Source organism: Ovis aries, chromosome 3 (genome assembly GCF_016772045.2).
Source record: "Ovis aries strain OAR_USU_Benz2616 breed Rambouillet chromosome 3, ARS-UI_Ramb_v3.0, whole genome shotgun sequence".
Lineage (NCBI taxonomy): Eukaryota > Metazoa > Chordata > Mammalia > Artiodactyla > Bovidae > Ovis > Ovis aries.
The window spans coordinates 138,836,961-138,857,244 of record NC_056056.1 but is presented as its reverse complement, the minus strand read 5'-3'; the positions used below and the strand labels follow the sequence as shown (position 1 = coordinate 138,857,244).

The following is a 20,284-nucleotide window of genomic DNA, read 5'->3' as shown; positions in this document are numbered from 1 at the left end:
ATAAATGTCGTTTGCACAATCAGAAAGCAGGAGCTAAGCCTTCGCCAGCCAAAGTACTCGCCCTCCCTGGACTGGCAACACAGGGACATAGACACGTTAGTTTAGGGATTAAAGGAGAGAGTCCCTGGCCGGGAGGAAGCAATGAAGCCTCAGAGTTTGGGACTGGAAGGTCTGTCCCTTCCAGGGGCCCAGCTGCATGGACCTTGGGTAAGGCCAAAGCTCTCAGGGTGGGAGTGGGGTCTGGCCGGGGTTGCCCTGATGTCCAGCTGAACAGACTATGGGATGGAGCGTCAAGTGTGGGAGCACTTCCCTCCTTCAGGGGAGTTTCAGGTCACGGGCAAGGCTGGGAGCTGGGGAGACCATTGAAACCAACCCCTCAGCGCCAGTGTGCTGATGGGGTCAACCTTAACAACAACTGCCAGCACTGACCGAGCACGTATTACGTGTCAGCCACAAAGAGCTGCCTACGTGCTGCTCCCTCCTCACTCACTGCAGTCCTTTAGAGGTACTATTGTTGTGTGTAGCCCAGCAGATTCCTCAGTCTATAGAATTCTCTAGGCAAGAATACAGGAGTGGCTTGCCATGCCCTCCTCCAGGGGATCTTCCCAACCCAGGGATCAAACCCACGTCTCCTACATTGCAAGCAGATTCTTTACTATCTGAGCCACCAGGGAAGCCCCAGGTACCACTATTACCCTCATTTTACAGGTGAGGAAACTGAGGCACAGAAAGGTTGGGAGATGTGCCTTAAACACCTGTTCCACCTCCCTTGTCCTCTCTGAAACTGAGGCCGAATCACTGCAGCCCAGGACCAGAGTCCAGATGGACCCTGCAGCTGGCTCAGCACAGGTGAGGCCTGGAGTCACTTACTGAGGGGCCCCTGGCACCAGAAGATGCTGGATCTCCAGCCTCCCCTCAGCTGTGACCTGGGAGTGCCCCCAGGATGGCAGCTCCCATCTCGTTACTTGTGAGCCACATTAATCTGTAGTTTCCTCTTACTGAGAGTGTCTTAGAATGGCTCCATGTGTGGGTTTATCCCACATTGGTTTGCCTGCTGTGTACCACAGTTGGGTTTCCAGGAATTTTTTTTTTTTTTTTTTAAGTTCACGGGCATCCTTGACATTCATTATCACATTCACCACCAGCCCTAGGCATATTCGTCAAACATGCCACCGGGCCCATTATGTGATGTACCCAAGCTGTAAATCTGGTTCTACTGGCCACACCATATCCTGGTACTCTGCCTGGAATGCCCTCCCCCCAACTCATCCACTGTCCATCTCCCACTCATCCGCCAGCCCCAGAGCAAACCCACCCTTCCACAAAACCCGACTTCCTCCTCCACTCCTGTCTATGGACTCAGTTCCTACTATTTGTCACATGTGCCTTTGAAACACATCACACCTGAGACAGTGCTGCCAATGGAGTGGGGTTAACCGCTGCCCTTCCATTGAACTCTTCATCTGTACTGGTGGTCTCTTCAGCTGGCCTCTGAAATTCCTTGACCTAGGAACTCTGCCTCCTGGGTCCCCTCAACTGCCTTGTATCGCCCACCCAGTGAGTATTAGAGTACGGTCAACTTGTGCCTGGGACCATCAATGAATCAGTGAATAAGTGAGCAGGCTGAGCCTTCCAGCCTCACTGTGATAAAGGCCCAAGGGAAGATGATGACAAAACAGAACAAATGGCTTCCTCCAGTAGGTCTGACGGGTCCAGAATCGGTCCTGGGGGAGAACGTGGGAGAGCTCGTCGGCAGTGGATGGAAGTGGGTGTAGGGATTCACTTTGTAGTTGTGTTGTCATAGCAAACACTATTTTCATCTGGGACTAATGGAAACCTGGGGGGACCCAAAGCCCCAAACTATTCCTTGGCACCACCACTGCAAAGGAGCAGCCAGTGCAGGGACTGGCTAGAACTCAGGATTCCAGCAAATTCTGAATCCACCATGTAGATCATTCAACTTTATCCTGCTTTTTAGAATCCCAAATAATCAGCTGCCTGCACTTTTTGCCAACCGTGCTGTTTGTTTTATACTGCTTGCTAGTGACTGTAAAATAAAACTTTTTCACGTCCCCGAACCCCAGTGACTTCGGAGAGGTCTGGGGGCACAGATGGGAACAAAGAGAAGTGGATGAGACAGCAGACAGGGATAAGGAGGCTTGGAGAGACAGCAGGGGAGTGAGCAAGGGCAAGATCAAGGCAGAGTGCTGGGCGGAGGCCGACCAGGAACCAGGTGCAGGCATAAGGCACCCTGCCCACCTCTCGCCCCAGGTGTATTGGCACTGCCAGCTGCTCTGTCCTCACAAAGACGATGACAGGACTGGCAGGAGCAGTTCCCAACCCATGGCGTGGAGATCTGCAATCTGGCAAAACTTTCATAATTACTTGCTGAAGTAGTTGAATGATGGGCGGTTTGCCCCTTCCTTGTTCATCTGAGCATGCGCTCTGTTATGCCAAGCCAAGCGGACCATGGGTGAGTTCTCAGCGTCATACAGGATGACGGACAGAGCGCACGGAAAGCTCGGACTGAAGCCAGCAAGGCACCATGCTGAGGCCACTGGTTCTAAGCCAGGCCGCCTGGGTCTGAATCCCAGCTCTGCCCGTCACCTGCTGTACAACCTTGGGCAAGTTCCCTGACCTCTCTGGGCCTTGGTTTCTCCTAGTAAGAATACCTTACAGGATAGGTTGTGGGACTGAATGGGTCAGTATTTGCCGAGTCTTAAAACAGTATCAGGCATGTAGCAAGACCAGGGAGGTGTGTGCTTTAAAAAATAAAAATAAAAAAGGTCTGGCCTCAAAACACAGCCATGGATGTTCCCCTGGAGGAAAGATCAACAGGCTGTGAATGGAGCTGAAGAAGCTGTTCAAGCGGGCGCTGGTGTTGAACCTGGAGTGGAGACTGAGGCATCGGGTGGTTGGGGCTGTGATAGACGAAGGGCTAATCACGCGGAACCACCTCAAGAAGCAGGGGTCCAGTGCGCGTGCCAACATTACTGTGTGGGAAGAGGCACAGAAGACTCTCCCAGCAGAGCCAGCTTGCCCAGAAAGAGAAAGCAGCTATGAAAGTGGAATCCCCTCCCAAGCCAGCCAGGACTAGTGTGTGCGGACTAGGTTGCCTCACTCTTTGCGACCCTATGGATGGCAGCCCGCCAGGCTCCTCTGTCCATGGGATTCTCCAAGCAAGAATACTGGAGTGGGTTGTCATGCCCTCCCTCCAGGGGATCTTCCCAACCCAGTGATGGAACCCACATCTCTTACATCTCCTGCTTTGACAGGCAAGTTCTTTACTACCTGGGAAGCCCACAGCCCAAATCAAAAAAGAAGACAAAAGCCCCCCAGACATAGAGGACCTTGAATATAAGAGCTAGATCTCACAGCTCTTCCACCAGAAGATTTCAAGGGGAACCAGGAGGACTCGAAGCTTGCTTCAGGGGACTTTGGAGAAACTGTTGCTCCTTTTTACTCCCTACAGATTCCTCTTCCCTAACAGCCTACTGACCCCCTATAGGGATGTACTGAAAAAAGGAGGGTAGAGAGAAAAGATTGGAGAGCGGGTCCAAGCAGACAGCTCTATTTGTAACAGAGCCCGAGTGTTCTCTCTGAGATGTGTGTGGTTAAGCATGGGAATGGGCCATGAAAAGGGGCTGTGAGTGTGCAAACAAGACAATTGGGAAACAGGACACACAGCGCTTACTTGAGCAAAGGCAACAAGAAGCCAACCTACGTGATGGCCCTGTTTCCCCAAAGAGTGACACTCCAACTTTGGATTTCTGACCAAAATGACTATTGTAGAGATGGCAGAGGCGGTAAGGGTCCTGATATGAGCCCTGCCACCTGCCCTGTGTGACCAGGGTGGACTAGTGACTGTGGTTGTCTCTGTTTCCTTTGCTGGATTATGTTTTTAATAAAGTAAATATTATTTTTCCCTTATAAAAATAGGTTCACATAGAATCTAATTTACATGGATGCTTAGGGAAGGTCTCCCTGAAAAAATGACCTTTTAAGTGGCAATTTTTCTTTTTGTTTGCGGTAATTTCTCTAAGCTTCCCATTAGGTGATTTTTTTTTTTTCTTTTTTGGCCCTGCCACATAGCTTGTGGGACCTTAATTCCCTGCATGCGTGCTCAGTTGCTTCAATCGTGTCTAACTCTTTGCCACCCTATAGACTGTAGCCCTCCAGGCTCCTCTGTCCTTAGGATTCTCCAGGCAAGAATACTGGAGTGGGTTGCTATTCCCTCCTCCAGGGGATCTTCCGAACCCAGGGATGGAACCTGCGTTTCTTATGTCTCCTGCCCTGACAGGCAGGTTCTTCACCGCTTGTGCCACCTGAGAAGCCCCGATCAGGGATCAAATCTGTGCCCCTGCAGGGGAAGCCAGGAGTCCTAACTACTGGACCACCAGAAAATTCTCTATAAGGTGATTTTTAAAAATAATTCCAAAAATAAATTTACATTCTCAAACTGTACATTTGAGTACTTTCAAGTCTTGGGGATGACACTTTAATGAGTCACACCGTCTAGCTCACCTGGTTTGTTTGCCAAAGGTGACCACCTCTTTTCTGGGGATCCAGCTGCAGCCTGGGGAACTGAGCTTTCTGCTGGGGGAATCTGAGCACTTCAGTGGGAACAATGCACAGCTCTGGCCTCCTGGGCCTTGGCTGTTGATGAGATTGCCAACAGTTACCTGGCCCAGAAGACAAAAACCAAGGAGAGGGACAAGGAAGGCTGGCCTCTTCAGTGGGCCTCCAGAGTCCAGTAGGCTCTACCTCCAGCACACAGGTTGCCCTCCAGGGCCTGGTCCCAGTGAAGCTGAGTAGGTGGAGCTTGCCACCCACTTCTCTGTCCAACTATCACCCCGGAGGATTCTGCCATATTCCCTAAGTCATACTCTGGACCTTGCCCTTGGCCCTCTGTCATGAACATTCCCTTTATGCCATTGCTTTAGGCTCTTCCTTTCCTGTTCTGCCCCTTAAAGTGACCATTAGAAGTATTCGCTACAACCTTGACCATCAGAATCCTCCCAAGTCTGTTGTTCAGTTGCTAAGTCTTTCCAACTCTTCATGACCTAATGGACTGCAGCACTCCAGGACCTCCTATCTGGGAGTCACTATCTCCCAGAGTTTCCTCAAACTCATGTCCATTGAGTGGATGGTGCTATCTAACCATCTCATTCTCTATGACCCCCTTCTCCTTTTGCCTTCAATCTTTCCCAGCATCAGGGTATTTTCCAATGAGTTGCTCTTCCCATCAGGTGGCCAAAGTATTGGAGCTTCAGCTTCACCATCAGTCCTTCCAATGAATATTCAGGATTGATTTCCTTTAGGATGGACTAATTTGATCTCCTTGCAGTCCAAGGGACTTTCAAGAGTCTTCTTCAATACCACAATGCAAAAGCATCAATTCTTCAGCGCTCAGCCTTCTTTATGGTCCAACTGTCACAACCCTACATGACTACTGGAAAAACCAGAGCTTTCACTACATGGACCTTTGACGGAAAAGTGATCTCTGCTTTTTAATATGCTGTCTAGGTTTGTCAAAGCTTTCCTTCCAAGGAACAAGCATCTTTTAATTTCCACATCTGGTTCTAACTGTTGCTTCTTGACTTGCATACAGGTGTCTCAGGAGACAGGTAAGGTGGTCTGGTATTCTCATCTAAGAATTGTCCAGTTTGTTGTGATCCACACAGTTAAAGGCTTTAGCATAGTCAATGAAGCAGAATAGATGTTTTTCTGGAATTCCCTTGCTTTCTCTATGATGCAACGAATGTTGGCAATTTGATCTCTGGTTTCTCTGCCTTTTCTAAACCCAGTTTGTACATCTGGAAGTTCTCAGTTCATATATTGCTGAAGCCTAGCTAGTAAGGATTTCCTTACTAGCATGTGAAACGAGCACAATTGTAGAGTAGTCTGAACATCCTTTGGCATTGCCTTTCTTTGGGAAATAAAAACTGACCTTTTCCAGTCCTGTGGCTACTGTTGAGTTTTCCAAATTTGCTGGCATACTGAGTACAGCACTTTAACAGCATCAGCTGGAATTCCATCACCTCCACTAGCTTGGTTCGTAGTAATGCTTCCTAAGGCCCACTTGACTTCACACACCAGGATGTCTGGCTCTAGGTGAGTGACTACACCATTGTGGTTATCCAGTTATTAAGACTTTTTTTCATATAGTTCTTCTGTATATTCTGGCTATCTCTTCTTAATTCTGCCTCTGTTAGGTCCTTACTGTTTTTGTGCTTTATTGTGCCCATGCTTACGTGAAATATTCCCTTGATATCTCCAATTTTCTTGAAGAGACTGCTAGTCTTTCCCATTGGTTTCCTCTATTTCTTTGCATTGTTCACTTAAGAAGGCTTTCTTGTCTCTCATTGCTATCGTCTGGAACTCTGCATTCAGTTGGGTGTATCTTTCCCTTTCTCCTTTGCCTTTTGCTTCTCTTTTTTTCTCCCAAGTTACATACCTATGTAACAGGGACCTCCTAGAGATAACCGGAACTCAAGTAGGCTGCAGAAGGCAATATTAAGTGGCAGAGAACTCTCTGAGAATGCTTCTAACAAAATTGTGCTTGGGACTTCCCTAGTGGTCCAGGGGCTAAGACTCCCAGCTCCCAATCCAGGGGGCCCAAGTTTGATCCTTGGTTAGGGAACTGGATCCCAAATGCTGCAACTAAGAGTTTGAATGCTGCAGCTGAAGATCCTGCATGCTGCAAAGATCAACAATCCTGCATGTTGCAGTTAAGACCCAGCACAACCAAATAATTTCGTGACTGACTGTCCCTCCCACAGGCAGTCTGGCTGGGGGTTACCATGGGGAAGATTCTCAGGAAGTGGGGAGGGTCCACACCCTCAAGCCCTTCTAATCCAAATCCCTGTTTATTAATAAGGAAGCTCAGCCCCCAGGAGAGGAAGGGACTTGCCCAAGGCCACTGCTCGCCCATGGGAGGACTGCCCTGACACCAGCCTGTGCTGCCTCAAGCTCTGGTTTACAGAGCGCTTTTTCTGGGAGGTGGAGTACGTTTTAAATGTCCTGTTGCCAAGGACGCAGCAAAAGGTTGCCCTCTCGCCACCCCTGTGCTGGCTAGAGTCCCTTGAGTGCCAGGAAAGCCTTCCAATCTCCTTCACTCAGCAACCGGGAAGCAGCTCCAGCTGCCCACAGCTCACACACCAGCGAGAAAACTGAGGCCCAGGCCCTCCTCCAAGGCCAACAGCATGGCAGGCAGGGTCAGGCAAGGCCCTGGGCTCCCTGGCCCACAGGCCATACTGGTCAGAATCTAAACACACACAAAAAACCAGAATCTTACTCTTTCCCACATGACGTGGGTCTGGGCTCCAAGCCCAGCCGTCCTCCTCCTGGGGGTCCCGAGGCCCAGACTCTTGCAGCAGCAGCAGCCCTTTAGCCCCAGCAAGACCACTCGCCCTGTGACATACAGGCGTGGGAGGAATGAGCTCTCAAAGCACAGGGCAGTCGGACGCGGCTGGCTGGGAGGGATGGTAGCCCCATTTCAGAGCACTGTCAGGTTGGGGGCTGTGCTCAGGTCTTGAAGAGCCCAGAGTCTCGGAGAGGGGTGCTTGGATTGGCTGGGGCAACCGGATGGGCCTGAGAAGATGCTTATTTTCAGCCCATGGCCTTGGCTCTCGGGTGAGAAGCCCAGGACTCTGGGGGCAGGGGCAAGGTCTGAGGACACATTCTGGAATGCATTTATGTTCTGGCCTACAGGTCCATGGAAGGGAGGAGAGATGGAGAACAATGGCCCAGTCAGAGACCGTTCCAGCCACCAGCCACCATACTGATACTTGGATGGCTGGTGCCAGTGGTGAGCTCAGAGCGCCCCAAGCCTGGGAGGCAGAGCTGTTCAGGCAGGCGTCCAGGACTCAAGGGGGCCAGAGTTGCAGCCAGGGGTGCTTAGGGGCAAGTAGTGAGATCCCATGGCCCCAAGCATCCACTGCTCTCTGGACTTGCCCTCTGTGGCATCTCCTCCCCTCTGCCGGCCTTCTTCTGCATCAGTCTCCCTAGCTGGGTGGTCTGCTCCAGGAGGCCATAACCGCCTGTCTCATAGGTAGGACTGCCCTACCAAGCCCACAGTAAGTATTTCAAAATAAAAGGAGGGACTGCTGTGCCGTTCTCAGTCATGTCTGACTCTTTGCGGCCCCATGGACTGTAGCCCACCAGGCTCCTCTGTCCATGGAATTTTCCAAGCAAGAATACTAGAGCAGCCATTTCTTCCTTCAGGGGATCTTCCCGACCCATGGACTGAACCTGCATCTCTTGTGTCTCCTGCATTGACAGGCAGATTCTTTATTGCGGCACCACCTGGAAGGAGATACGTATAGGCAGGGTCTAGCCTGGCAAGGCCTTCCCAGACCAGCTCAAAAGGTGTCCTGCCCCAGAGACTGAGGCAGCTGGAGGTGGCCAGGCAGTTGAGGCAGAAAGGAGATTCCTGCACTGCCAAAGCTCCTTGGGGACATGGGTGTGACCACAGGGAAGAAAAAGAAAAATGCCGATGGAAGATGCCCACCATGGTTGGTTTCCACTCCTTGTCACAGGGCTGGTCTCCCCTGGGTCTGAAAGGATGCAGAAGAGCCGTCCAGCTGGCTGGTCTGGACTTGGCCGAAACTTTGACACGGTTTAGGAGACAAGAAAGGCCCTGGAGTCCTGACTCACCTGGTCCACACCTCATGTCATGATTACTCAGCTCTGGAAGCTTCCATGCCCCTGGGTCTTCCATCTCCACCCATGGGTAAGGGCACTGGCTTGGTTACCCTGCTCTCTGCTCCATCCCAGGCTCTCCCTGGGGAGTGGGCTCCCCTAATTCCTCTGAGGAGACGCTGCCCCCAACAGGCAGTGGACATGGGGCAGCCCTCAGCTGTCACCTCAGCTGCAGAGGCAGAGCGGCCGTTTACCTTTTTGTCGCTAAGAGCGGACCTGGGATCTTCACATCCATCTGACAAATGGAGAAATGGAGGTGAACTGTTCACTGACTTGCCCGGATTCACTTAGAAACCTGAGGTATGATCCCCAGTTGGGCTGCCTCCTGCCAAGAGCTCTGACCCTTTCTGGAGGCCAGTGTGTGTCCATGACCTCAGGGATGAGATCTGGCAGCAGAGGGGTGAGGGAAGAAGGGGGTGTTCACCCTGAGCCCCTGCGCATGTGCCAGCTGTCTCCCCTCTCCAGGTGTGGGGCCCGCTTCCTCCATACGCCCCAGGGCCCTGGTACTCAGAACCTGCACCAGGGCATCTCCAAGGCTGAGAGTCCCTCTCAGGGTGAGGCAGTGCACCTCACCCTGCCAAGGCTCGAGGCCACGGGAGCAGAGAGGGCTGTCCCACCTGGAATTTCCTCATGTGAGGGTCCCTGTGCAGGAGGGTCCTCACGTGTGGTTGGTTACCAGGGGAGATGTGGAGGACTCAAAACCGACAGAGCTGACGGGCGCACTCATCACCGATGAGAGATGTGACTCCCGGAAGCCTCCGCCTCTGCATCACTGCCTCCGCTCAGAGCACCACCCAGCGGCCGGAGGCAGAAGGCAGGAAGTGGAGTGGGAGGGGAGGAAGGAGCAGCCTCTCAGACCGCCGTGGGCCGCTGAGGGCCACTCTGAGGGCCACTTGGACCAGCCCCCCGCAGGGCTGCAGGCTCCCACAGCCCCTGCGCCGGGGTGGGGGGCTGAAGCCTGGATGAGGTCAGCCATGGAGCCCTGCCGGGTCCCAGAGACCATCCCGGGCAGGGGGCGGGGCTTGGCCCTCCCTGCCCCGCCCCCAGGGGCTGGCTGGAGAACACAGCCTCTGTCCACTTAGGGTAACAATACAGCTCCTCAGGGGCCACCGCTCCTGGACAAGCAGCCCTGACCACACCCAGCTGTTTATCGCCCAGGCTGTGGAAACAAAAGCGCTGCTGCTCCCCGCCTCCACCCGCTGCCTCCCCAGGCAGGGCCTGCTCCTGCTACACACGTGCAGACACTCAGCCCACCAGGGAAACACACCCCAGGGGCCAGAGACGGCTGGACAACAGAGCCATGAGGCGCAGAATCTGGGAAAATCCTGTTGTGGAGAGCTCTCTGTTGAACACAAAGAGAGAAAACGCGCTGCTCTCCCACTCACTCCAGGGCCTCTCTGCCCCCCACTCCTTGGCCTTGGGCCCCGGCTCCTTCCATCCGCAGGTCCTCCGTGGCCACCAGTCATCGCGGGGGACGGGTGCCTCCACGCTGCCCGCTCCCGGGCCTCAGGTCCAGTCCTTGGAGAGCCCTGCCTGGCTCGGCCAGCCCCTGGGCCTCCTGGCCCGGCGCGCCCCGGGCTCTGCTGGCGGCCAGTGTCTGCTCCAGCCCAGGCCCACCTCACGGCTCCAGCTCCCGGGAGAGGCGGGACAGCTCCCGCTGGTTGTCGATGACCTTCAGCTGCTGGACGTAAGCCCAGGTGCTGGCGGGACTCCGGGTGCTCAGGGACTGCTCCGAGCCTGGGGGGCAGGGAGGGCGGTCAGCACTTTGTAGAGCCCACCTTTCCCCCTTCCAAGAGGCAAATCGACCCTCCTACCTTCTGCCACCCAGCCTGCCGCTTCCCACAGCCAATCCGGAAGACACCCCACCCCCCATCTGGGACAGAACAGCACAGTGAAACGGGCCCCAAATTATATGCAGCTTCATACCCCTTTTACTAAGTTCAAAAACAGTGAAAACTAAAGAATATTTTGTTGTCATAATATATATGAGATATTTTAAAGATATATGTATATGTGTATTTAATTATATGTACACACGATAAAGCTATTTTTTAAAAACAAGGAAATGGGTAACTCAAAATTCAGCATAGTGGTTTCCCTGGGTGGGGAGGGGCAAGGGAACAGGAAAGGGGACCACCACTAGGGAGATGGAAATTATTGTCAGTGTGCTCAAGCTTGGCTTGGGTCCAGAAAGGCTCATCTTATTTTCAGAATAGATACATACATAAAGTAAGATGATGATGATGTGGTATGAACTGTGGATTACGACTAATCCCATTTCACACAAACTGAAGGCCAATTAAAAGAATACAGGTCTGGAGTAGGAGTGTGTGGGTCCCAGCTCTGTCTAACTGCTTATCTAACCAGCTCTACCTCACTTTGGCTTCCACCTGTTTTTTCAAGGCCGCAGCCCACTGTATACCTTTAAGTGGGGATAACACTCTACCTACTTCATACAGCTGTTATAAACTATTATCACCATCGTGCTTTGCAACCCCATGGACTGTAGCCCACCCGGCTCCTCTGCCCATGCGATGCTCCAGGCAAGAATACTGGATCTTCCCAACCCAGGGATTGAACCCAGGTCTCCCTCATTGCAGGCAGATTCTCTTCCATCTGAGCCACCGGGGAAGCCCTTTCTTGTATGGATGTGCCTGTAAGTGCCAGCCAGGCATGGCCAACTTGTCAGCACCCAGCCCTGCCCTCACTTACATGTGGAAACCCTGACCGCCTGGCTGTCCTCGTGCAGGTGGGAGACTCGGCTTCTGAGCGGTGACAGAGGCACTAGGAGGTGAGGAGGGAGTCAGTGAGAGGAGACCAAGTTGGTGCCTTGCAGGGGCCATCACTCAGGGGCACCCACCGGGGATCTGCCCTCTCACCATTACTGTGGCTTCGGCAGTGGTGTAGCATCCGTGCAGCTCTGGCCATCATTCTCTGGGGGTCAAGCAAGGACATGAGACCTGATATGAGGAACGGGGCCCTGGCCTGGCCTAGAGGACAGCTGAAATGCTCCTAGGCACCAGCGGCTGTAGGAGATGGGGCTGTGCCTGCTGCACCCCAGCTCACCCAAAGACCCAGCGGGAACCAGGCACTGGGAAGACAGAAGTAAGGGAGGGCTTAGAAAGGAGGAGGCCTGGTGGGGAGGGGATTCTGGTTGAAGGGTGAGATAGCTGAGGCCATCACCCCACCACTCCCTGGTGGAGACCAGATCCTCTGAGGGCATGCAATGGAGTAAGGCAGGGGCTATTTTAAAGGAAGTCTTCATATTTATGTTGTTGAGAACAACTTTGGACCGTCTCCCAACCCCCGCCCCTTCCAAAGCCATCGTCACAGCCTCCAACCTGTTCCAGCCTCAGACACCTGCTCTCCTTGGACTCACCATCTTCTCAAAGTTGATGAGATTCTCCACCAATGTGTGATTTCCCTCGTGGATGAAGGTCATGTCTGCAAAGAGATGGGCTTTGCTTATAGGTCCCCAAACTCCTTCCCCTCCCAGCAGCCAAGGAAAGGTGAGGGACCAATAACAGGGACACCACGTGGCCCTCTTCCTCCCTGCTAACCTCCTGGAGCAATTTCTTTATATCTCTTAGGCCTCATGTCATCAGCCATCTAATGTCTGCATGTGTTAATTCTGCTTCTATCTGATGAACTCCTAGTTCACCTTTGTGGCCCCAGGGCATTGGCACACTGGAATCACCCAGAGGGTCAGGTGGACACTCTGGGGCAGGGACGGGTGGGATGGGAGCAGGGTGGCAGGCACTGGTGCCCTTACCTTTGAGAAGAAGGGGCATGAAGGGGATGAGGGGAGGGGAGAGCTTGGTGAGGGCCAGACGGTACACTCGGTGGTTCCACGAGGGGTCCTGAGAGGGAAGAAGCCACAGTGAGAGAGGGAGGGTCCCGCACACCATGACCTACTACATGCCACAGCATATCCAAATGCCCACCCGCCAAGGAGAGGCCATGCACGCACTCCTTGGAGCTTAGCCTCCCCTCGGCCCCAGATCTCCCCAAGGCAGGCTGTGCTGCAGGCAGAGGGGCTGGAGCTGTGATGCCGGGATGGATGACGTGGTTTCCTGGCCTCCAGTTAGCCCCCAGACACTCATGGACATTGTCACAGGGGCTCTGAGGATTCCTGGAAAACTTTTCTGCCCCTGTTTCTCCCTCTCTCCCTCTCTCTAGTGGGTACACCCCTTTGAACTTCTTCAGCCCCAGGAGGACAATTTTTTCCTCAGGAGCTCTTGGAGCCTTGCTAATGAAAGCAGCCTGCACAAGTTCTCTCCTGAAAGCTATATACCTTTCGCTACCCCCGCTACAATTCCCGGGAGTGGAGGGCTCAGCTCCTCAACTCTTGCCTCGTTTTTTGGCCTAGGCTCCTTGAGTCTCCTGAGGGGCCTCTGACAGACCCCAGAACACCATGGGAGTTGGGTCAAGACCTGCTTCCTGGGTCCTGAGGCAGGTCAGCACCCCCCTGGCGGTCCCCTGGCACCTCAGACCCCAAGGCCAGCAAATGCCGCAGCAAATGCCACACGGGCCCCTATACACCTGCTGAGGCATATAATACAATACACAGACCCCCACAGTGCTAACACTGCATTTCTCAGCCAGCCCCACAGAGCCACAGGCCAAAGGGAACCAGGCCCTGACCCAGGGTTGGAAGTCCAGAAAGTGACCAAGGACAGGCAGGGGTGCTGTGGGGAAGAAGCCGGGGGTTGGGCCAGGGTGGCGGGGGCGGGGAGCACTCACCAGCAGCCTCTCGAGGGCTGAGTAGAGCTTTCGGACTTTGTGGGGCAGCCGCTGTGAAGGAGAGGCCGGCGAGGCTGTCACTGCTCTGAGGTGTGGGCCCCATTCCCAGCCAGGACGCCCAGGACAGGCAGGGGCCTGACTCAGGACTGAGGTGGGGAGGCCCTGACCCACCCAGCAGATGGCACTCACCTCCCAGGTATGGGCCAGGCGGCTGATGGCTGAGTTGCTGAGACCAAACATGACGGCAAAGAAGGAATTAAGATTCTTTTGCTCCTTGAGGCTGTGAACAGAAGACCCAGAGGCCCTCAGGGGAAGCAGCCCCACACCCACACCACCCCCAAGCCACAGCACAAGACCCGGCCAGGCCAACGCTGCCCTTGCAGGGACTGGAGCTGTATGGTGTGGGGAGGCGGGGGCTCCAGGGGCCCTAGGCAGGCACGAGGGTGGGAGACTTGGCTGCACTCCGACCACAGATCGGGGGGTTAAATAAAGGCACCATGGGACTCTGCCACCCAGCCCACCGGCACTCACTGAGCTGCCAGTTTGATGAACTTCCTGAGCAGCTGGGCCCGTAGGCCGGGCACGGAGCAGAGACATAGCTCTGTGGCCACCCAGTACTGCAGCTCGTTGAAGCGGCGCATGAAGCGCTCCAGGTTGGCAGTGGTGACGTCCCGCAGGTGCTGGGGGCCCAGCACATAGTGGATCAGCTCCACCTGGGCAGGGGGGAAGCACTGCGAGGTCAGCACACAGGGCGGGGCGTCCCCATCGCCCACTCCTCCCCTCTGCTCTGCCTCAGCACCTGGTGGATGCTGTTGAAGAGGCTCCAGTCATGATCCGTGAGCTGGCCCGCCAGGTCCTTGGTGCTCACTAGGTCCAGCCCCTCGGCAGAGCCCACCGTGGGCCCCAGCTGCTCGGGGTGTGGGGTCTGCAGGTGGAAGAGTGCTCAGAGGGCTGCCTGGGGGGTCCAGGGGGCATGGTGGGAGGAGAGAGTCTGGGGCCAAAAGTCTGTGCCCAGGGCCGGAGGAACGTCAGGAGGGCAGAGGTGCTGCAGGGGTGGAGGGGCTCCCCAAGGAGGCATGCCCTGACAGCTCCCCAGTGCTGGGGCCCCTCTCCCACTTGAGAGCTCCCAACAGTTCTCCCCTTGTGACTTCCTCCATCGGCTGAGACCCAATCCTCTCTCTTCCTCCTTAGGAGCAGCCAGAGCCAAGCCCTGCTCTCCTTTCCATGTGGCCCCTTCCTAGCACCCACCCAAAACAGCCCTTCCCGGGGCCCTGGCGCCCTGCCTGGCCCTACCAGCTTGTGCACTTCCTGTGGGTTGACAACAAAGAGCCGCTCGTTAAGCCCCAGGGATGTGGCCACACCACGGGCATCTGGCTGCAGGCCAATGGCATCTGCAAAGAGAGCAGAGGCTGTGCTGGGTGGGGACAGAGAAGGAGGCCAGGGAGCAACCGGAGGCGGGGTGGAGGCTGGAAGAGGTCTCCCAGTAGCGGCACTGGAGTCCTAGGCAGGTGTTCTAAATGCACAGATGTGCATGCCCACACACGCACAGCGGTAGCACGGCCAGAGGACAATGAAAGAGGAGTCTTGGTGAGACAGGCTGACACTGGGCAACGCTGGAGCCTCCCTGAGTCCCAGCTTCCTCCTTTCTCAAAAGCAGACACCAAGATTTCCCGTGACTACTCATCAGTCAAATGAAGTCACTGATATAAATAGTGGCTATAAGGATATGATACATATACAAGCACTTTGAAAATTGGGAAATGCCTTACAGAAATCTTCGTGTGGATTTTCATCAGCTCTTGTGGACTGGGACTGTGTTTTCAGTCATGTTTGAGTCCTCAGTCCCTAGACCAGTAGCCTCCAAAGTAAGGTACACAAGACCATTCCATGCGTCCAGGAAAAAAATATTAGCACTTATATTGATTTTTCTTACCTGTTTTGCATTTGCTCTGTGTATTGCTCTATGATCACGTAGCAACAGTGTAGGAACGTATGTATGTGACTTGCAAGGAAATATACACAAATAAGGGCGTTTGTAATAAAATACTGATTACTGACATAGGTGTCCATCAAAACAATCAGTGCTCTAAACAGAACATGGCATGTAGGGTCTCAATTAACACTGGGTTTGGACAACTGCAACTTGCCACGCGGCCACCAGAGGGTAGTGCTTCCCAGAGGAGCACACAGGCACTGGTGCCCTCATCATCTCTCCCTCCTGAAGAAGGAGGCTTTGCTGGTCTCCCTGCCCCTCCTTGCCATTATTCTCTGGATGGCCAGCTGCTTACCCTGGGCTCCCGCTGTCATACCCATGCTGTGTCTTTCATGGATAACAGTGGTTTTTAATGTCCCAAGCTCTCTAAAGGCAGGTCTTAATAATCCTCATGCTGCCATACTCTGAGCACCAACTTTATGCCAGGTCCCATGCTAAGAGCTTCAAACACAGTAGCTCATTTAATAGCCACAGCAGTCCTAGGTGATAGGTAGTTACAGTGGTCATTCAACAGACAAGGAAATGGAAGCTCCCAGAGGTCAAACAACTTGGGCAGGATCATATACTCAGTAAGCAGTGGGTCTGGGAGTCCACAGTCTAGGCACTAAACCATCAAGCTGCTCATCTTACCTGCCATGGTACCTCTGCCTCCTAACATGCTGCTGGCCCATAGATGACCCTCAAAGATGTTGATGGACTAAATGAGCAACTACCTAAATTCAAAGTCTGCCTATGCACTTAAGGGCTGAGCCTGGGAAAAATCACTGAATCCATTTGAGCTTCAGTTTCCTTGTCTGAAAACAGGATAAAAGTACCTATCTCATAAGACTGCTATTAGGATTAAATAAATGTGTAAGCATGGTAATAATGTCAGGCATCCCTGGTGGCTCAGTGGTAAAGAATCCGCCTGCCAACCAGGAGACGCAGGTTCAGTCCCTGGGTCTGTGCCCATCACCTGGAGCAGGAAATAGCAATGCATTCCAGTATTCTTGCCTGGGAAAGCCCACGGACAGAGGAGCCTGGTGGGCTACAGTCCATGGGGTCACAAAGAGTCGTACCAGACTTATACATAATATGTATAAGTAAGATGTAATAAGCCTCCCATAAATGCTAACTACCATTAACCTTGACAGAGATGGTGATGATCTTAATTCAGGGGGTGGGCACAGCTCTGAGGGGGGCCCCCTCCCTTGGGGCCACCCTACCCAGAGACACAACTCACCACCTGCTGAGTTGACCTTCACCAGCACCTGCCCCTTAGTCCAGCCGTCCTCCTGGGCCAACGCTGCCATCACCTCTCTCACTGAGGCCGTCACAGGCAGCTGCAGGGTTAGCACGGAGTGGTCTGGCCGGCAGATGTCGTAGGGAACTGGAGAGGACGATGGGACTGAACTGTGGGAGGGAGCTGCCTGGTCTCCCCGCCCCAGCAGGGAGAAGGCAGTGACTGCAGCAAGGGAGGGAGGGAGGGTCTCAAGGATGGGGGGCAACAGCACTAAGGAGAAGCCTGGGCAGGCAGGTGGGAGAGCCTGAGGTGAGCAAGGGGGGAGCCTGAAACAGAGGCCCCGAGGAGCACAACATGCCATCTGGGCCAGGCACCCCGAAGTCAAGGTGATGAGAGCAGGGCTCGAGCTCTGCCCTGGCTGACTCAGACCACCAACCTTTGTCCCCAACTCTGATGGCGCAGCTGTTGCTGGGGAGAGGCTCATCCTGGCTGGGGAGCCAAACGGGAACATTCCGGGCCTGAGAAGGAGAGGAAGTAAGGACCAGAGGACACAGGAGAGCATACAGGGACGGGGAGGGGCCTGTTACCCGGAGCGTGGGTCCCGCACAGCACACACACCACCTAAGGGATCTGTGCGTCCCGCAAAGCCGGGACAGGTAAAGTGCTGGGGACCTGGGGACCGAGGCTGGCGGGGAAGACAGAGCAGAGCTCAGAATGAGTCTGTGCCCCTGTATATGTGTGTTACCCCCTCTGCCAAATGGGTCCAGAGCCTCTCTAATATGAACACAAGGCAGCTGTTGATCCTGGTCTTTTCCTCCTTCAGCTACCATTTGCTATTTTCTATATGCTTATTTTAAGTATCTAAATATGCACAAAAGCCCTTTGACAAAATATTATTATCCCCATTTTACAGACAAAATCAGTGAGGGCTCAGAGAGCTTAAGTAACATACCCAAAGCAGCACAGCTGCTAAGCGGCCCTAAAATCCTAAAACTGCCACCCCCCGCTCCCCCTCCCCCATGCTCTTGTCCACCAACACTCAACTGTATTAGCTGCCCCATAACGCTTTCTCCAAGGCCCCACCACAGTGGGCTCTTGGGGGCCCCCACTGCCTAAAGGCCTCCCTCACACAGCTCCTCTGCCTACCGACTATTCTTTCCAGATTTTGTACTATTTTCCTCCTCCCAACTCTGAAAGAGGCAGATGAGGTTTAGACCTTGGTCCATGGTTCTTCCCTGGATTTCCAAAGCTCTGCACTCCCCTCAGGGCTCCTCTCAGCATCATGTACCAATGGCCCCTTTCTCTCCACCCCCAGCATATGGAAGACTCTTAAAACCATACCACTGGTCACTGAATTCTCTTGCAGACCTTGGTCTCAAATGCCTCCAGGGTCTTCCATATCTGTGCTGCATCACGCCAAACTCGACACACTCCTCGGATGCCCTCACCCCACCTCCCAGGCTACTCTTCTGGCCATTCCCCTGGGTTCAAGGCTCCTGCTCCCCCCTGCTCCCCTCCCCCACTTCCCCACAGAGTATCATCTAGTTCCGGGGTCTCTGTGTTCCCCCTTCCGCAGCCCAGGCCATCCCCAGATCCACCAGCCCGTATCGCCTCACGCCTTATCTACTACAACAGCGCAACTATTCTCCGGCAAGGCCAGCCTTGCCTCTCGGGTGCTTCCCTCCCTCCCACTCCCATCTGCCTGACCAGAGCCAGATTAACCTTCCTATCATAGCGTCCAGGCCACCATTGTCTGCTGAATAAAGCTCAGGCTCCCCAGCTGACCTATTCAATATACAAATCCCATCTTGTCAATCCTGGGCTCAAACACCTCCAATGGCTTGCAATGCTTAAAGGACAAAGGCCAGGCCCCTTTCCAGGGCCCACAGGGCCCCACCTGCTCTGGCCCCCCAGGGCTCCATCAGGAGGCAGGCTTCCTTCCCCACACCTGCCTGCAGCCTCTTCTCCCTCCATCCTCTCTCCCTGCATCTCTCAGTTCCAGCAGTCACTTCTCCCTGACCCTGACACTTTCCTTTTCAGCCCTTTCCTTCCTGCCTCCAGAGACCCCATCTTTGTCCTTATTCAGCATGAGGTTGCTCTGTAGCTCTGTCCCTCACTTCCCTGTGAACCCCTCGAGGCCAGGGTGGCTCTCCCAACCCTGTACAGCATCCTTGGCACCTAAGGCATGCCGCCTGCTCTTCACTGAGCATCAGCAAGAGGTGAAGGCCCCTCAGGGATGGAGCTAGCATTCTAGTGGGCCGTGAGGGTCACTAGCAGACAATTAGCAAGGAGACAGCTAAACAAAGAGAACAATTCCACTAGGACAAGGCTTTGAGGAAAACCATTGAGGACCCCCGTGGAGAGGAGCCAGTGAGCCAGTCGGGGAGGGGCTCTCACAGGGAGATGGGAGGGGATGGCAGGTGGGGGCAGGAGATGGAGGAGGGAGGGAGCTTCACCTTCAGCAGAAAAGGAGTCAAGAGGAAGAAGCGAGAAGGATGAGGTGGGAGAGCCAGCTGGGCCCTGCAGGCCCAGATGTGGCATTTGGGTGTGATTCTCACTGTGAGTCTCCACAGGCGGCCCCAACCTACCTTCCCAGTCCTCCCCACCCCATTCTTCAAATCTCACTCCACTCAGGACTCCTCCTCCCACTTTCCTCTCCCAGCCCACTGCTGGGGATGGCACTGGCCCCCAGGACCCCTGGGGTTTCCGAGATGCCTCCAGGCACCATCCCTCACCTGCCAGGAGGGAACTGCTAACTGGCTCGAGCTGTGAGCATGAGGGGGCTTCCCAGGTGGTGCTAGTGGTAAAGAACCTGCCTGCCAATGCAGGAGACATAAGAGATGTGGGTTCGATCCCTGGGTCAGAGAAGATCTCCAGGAAGATCCCCTGGAAGAGGGCATAGCAACCCACTCCAGTATTCTTGCCTGGAGAATTCCATGGACAGAGAAGCCTGACGGACAGGCTACAATCCATGGAGTCGCAAAAAGTTGGACACAGCTGAAGCAACTTAGCTCGCACGTGAGCATGACCAGATGGAATAAAACCCCTTGTGGGGGTGGGGAGCAGTGACCTTAGACCTCTGTCTCCTGCAAGGCCCAGCCCCAGTGTCACACGCAGCCCGAGCTCCATGATCACCTATCCCAGACCAAGGATGTGCCTGTGTTTTGGGGGGACCTTCCCATGCAGAGGGGCCTGGAGGTCCTTGGAGGACGGGGAAAGCAGGGACCCGGCAGAGGCATGAGGAGCCCACTCTGGTCGGACACCTTCATCTGAGGAGACGCGTTCCCACAGCCGTTCTCCAACCTGTAGAGCAAGTGAGAGGGAGGTGAGACTGGGGGCAGGGTCCCCCAGCAGGCAGGACGATGCAGGCTCAAGTGCAGAAGGATACCAGGCTCTGGATTCCCTCCACCGTCACCAGAGGCTCAGAGGTTGGCAGACTTGAGAGGATGACCCAGAACAGGCACAACTTGAAATCCAGCCCCTGGATCCTACGATTTTCCCAGGCTATCAGGGAAGGGAAGGAGCTCAAGGGAGAAAGGGACCCGGTGTGGTATCAGGTCAGGGAGGCCACACGTGAGCTCTCCCCAAGTCCCAGCTGCCCCCACAGGAGGCCTGGGAGGGCG

The 20,284-nt window shown here is 54.4% G+C and overlaps 1 protein-coding gene and 1 long non-coding RNA gene across 8 annotated transcripts in view; one reads left to right on the top strand and one right to left on the bottom strand.

Moving 5' to 3' along the window:
- The first annotated feature begins 105 nt into the window (after positions 1-105).
- On the top strand, positions 106-9,920 carry LOC114113994 (uncharacterized). Of its 3 annotated transcripts, none has more exons than XR_003588810.3 (4): positions 106-207; positions 709-849; positions 7,714-7,810; positions 8,541-9,920. It is a non-coding gene; the product is annotated as an uncharacterized LOC114113994 (long non-coding RNA). The 3 variants fall into 3 exon arrangements; XR_009599916.1 differs by having other exon boundaries at positions 709-7,810; positions 8,541-8,734; positions 8,836-9,920; XR_009599915.1 differs by having other exon boundaries at positions 709-7,810.
- Positions 9,921-10,016: 96 nt separating this feature from the next.
- RAPGEF3 (Rap guanine nucleotide exchange factor 3) overlaps positions 10,017-20,284 on the bottom strand; it is a 29,631-nt gene continuing 19,363 nt past the window's right edge. For 3 of the 5 annotated variants that reach the window (XM_042246808.2, XM_027967406.3, XM_060412690.1), the window contains exons 16-28: positions 19,925-19,964; positions 17,098-17,179; positions 16,662-16,808; positions 14,740-14,837; positions 14,246-14,371; positions 13,978-14,159; positions 13,636-13,726; positions 13,447-13,497; positions 12,476-12,563; positions 12,083-12,147; positions 11,583-11,637; positions 11,416-11,487; positions 10,017-10,440 (exon numbers count right to left, since the gene is read on the bottom strand). In XM_042246808.2, the coding sequence (XP_042102742.1) occupies positions 10,322-10,440; positions 11,416-11,487; positions 11,583-11,637; positions 12,083-12,147; positions 12,476-12,563; positions 13,447-13,497; positions 13,636-13,726; positions 13,978-14,159; positions 14,246-14,371; positions 14,740-14,837; positions 16,662-16,808; positions 17,098-17,179; positions 19,925-19,964 (1,216 nt within the window). In that variant the 3' untranslated portion in view covers positions 10,017-10,321. The other 2 variants (XM_060412688.1, XM_027967407.3) reach the window with 2 other exon arrangements.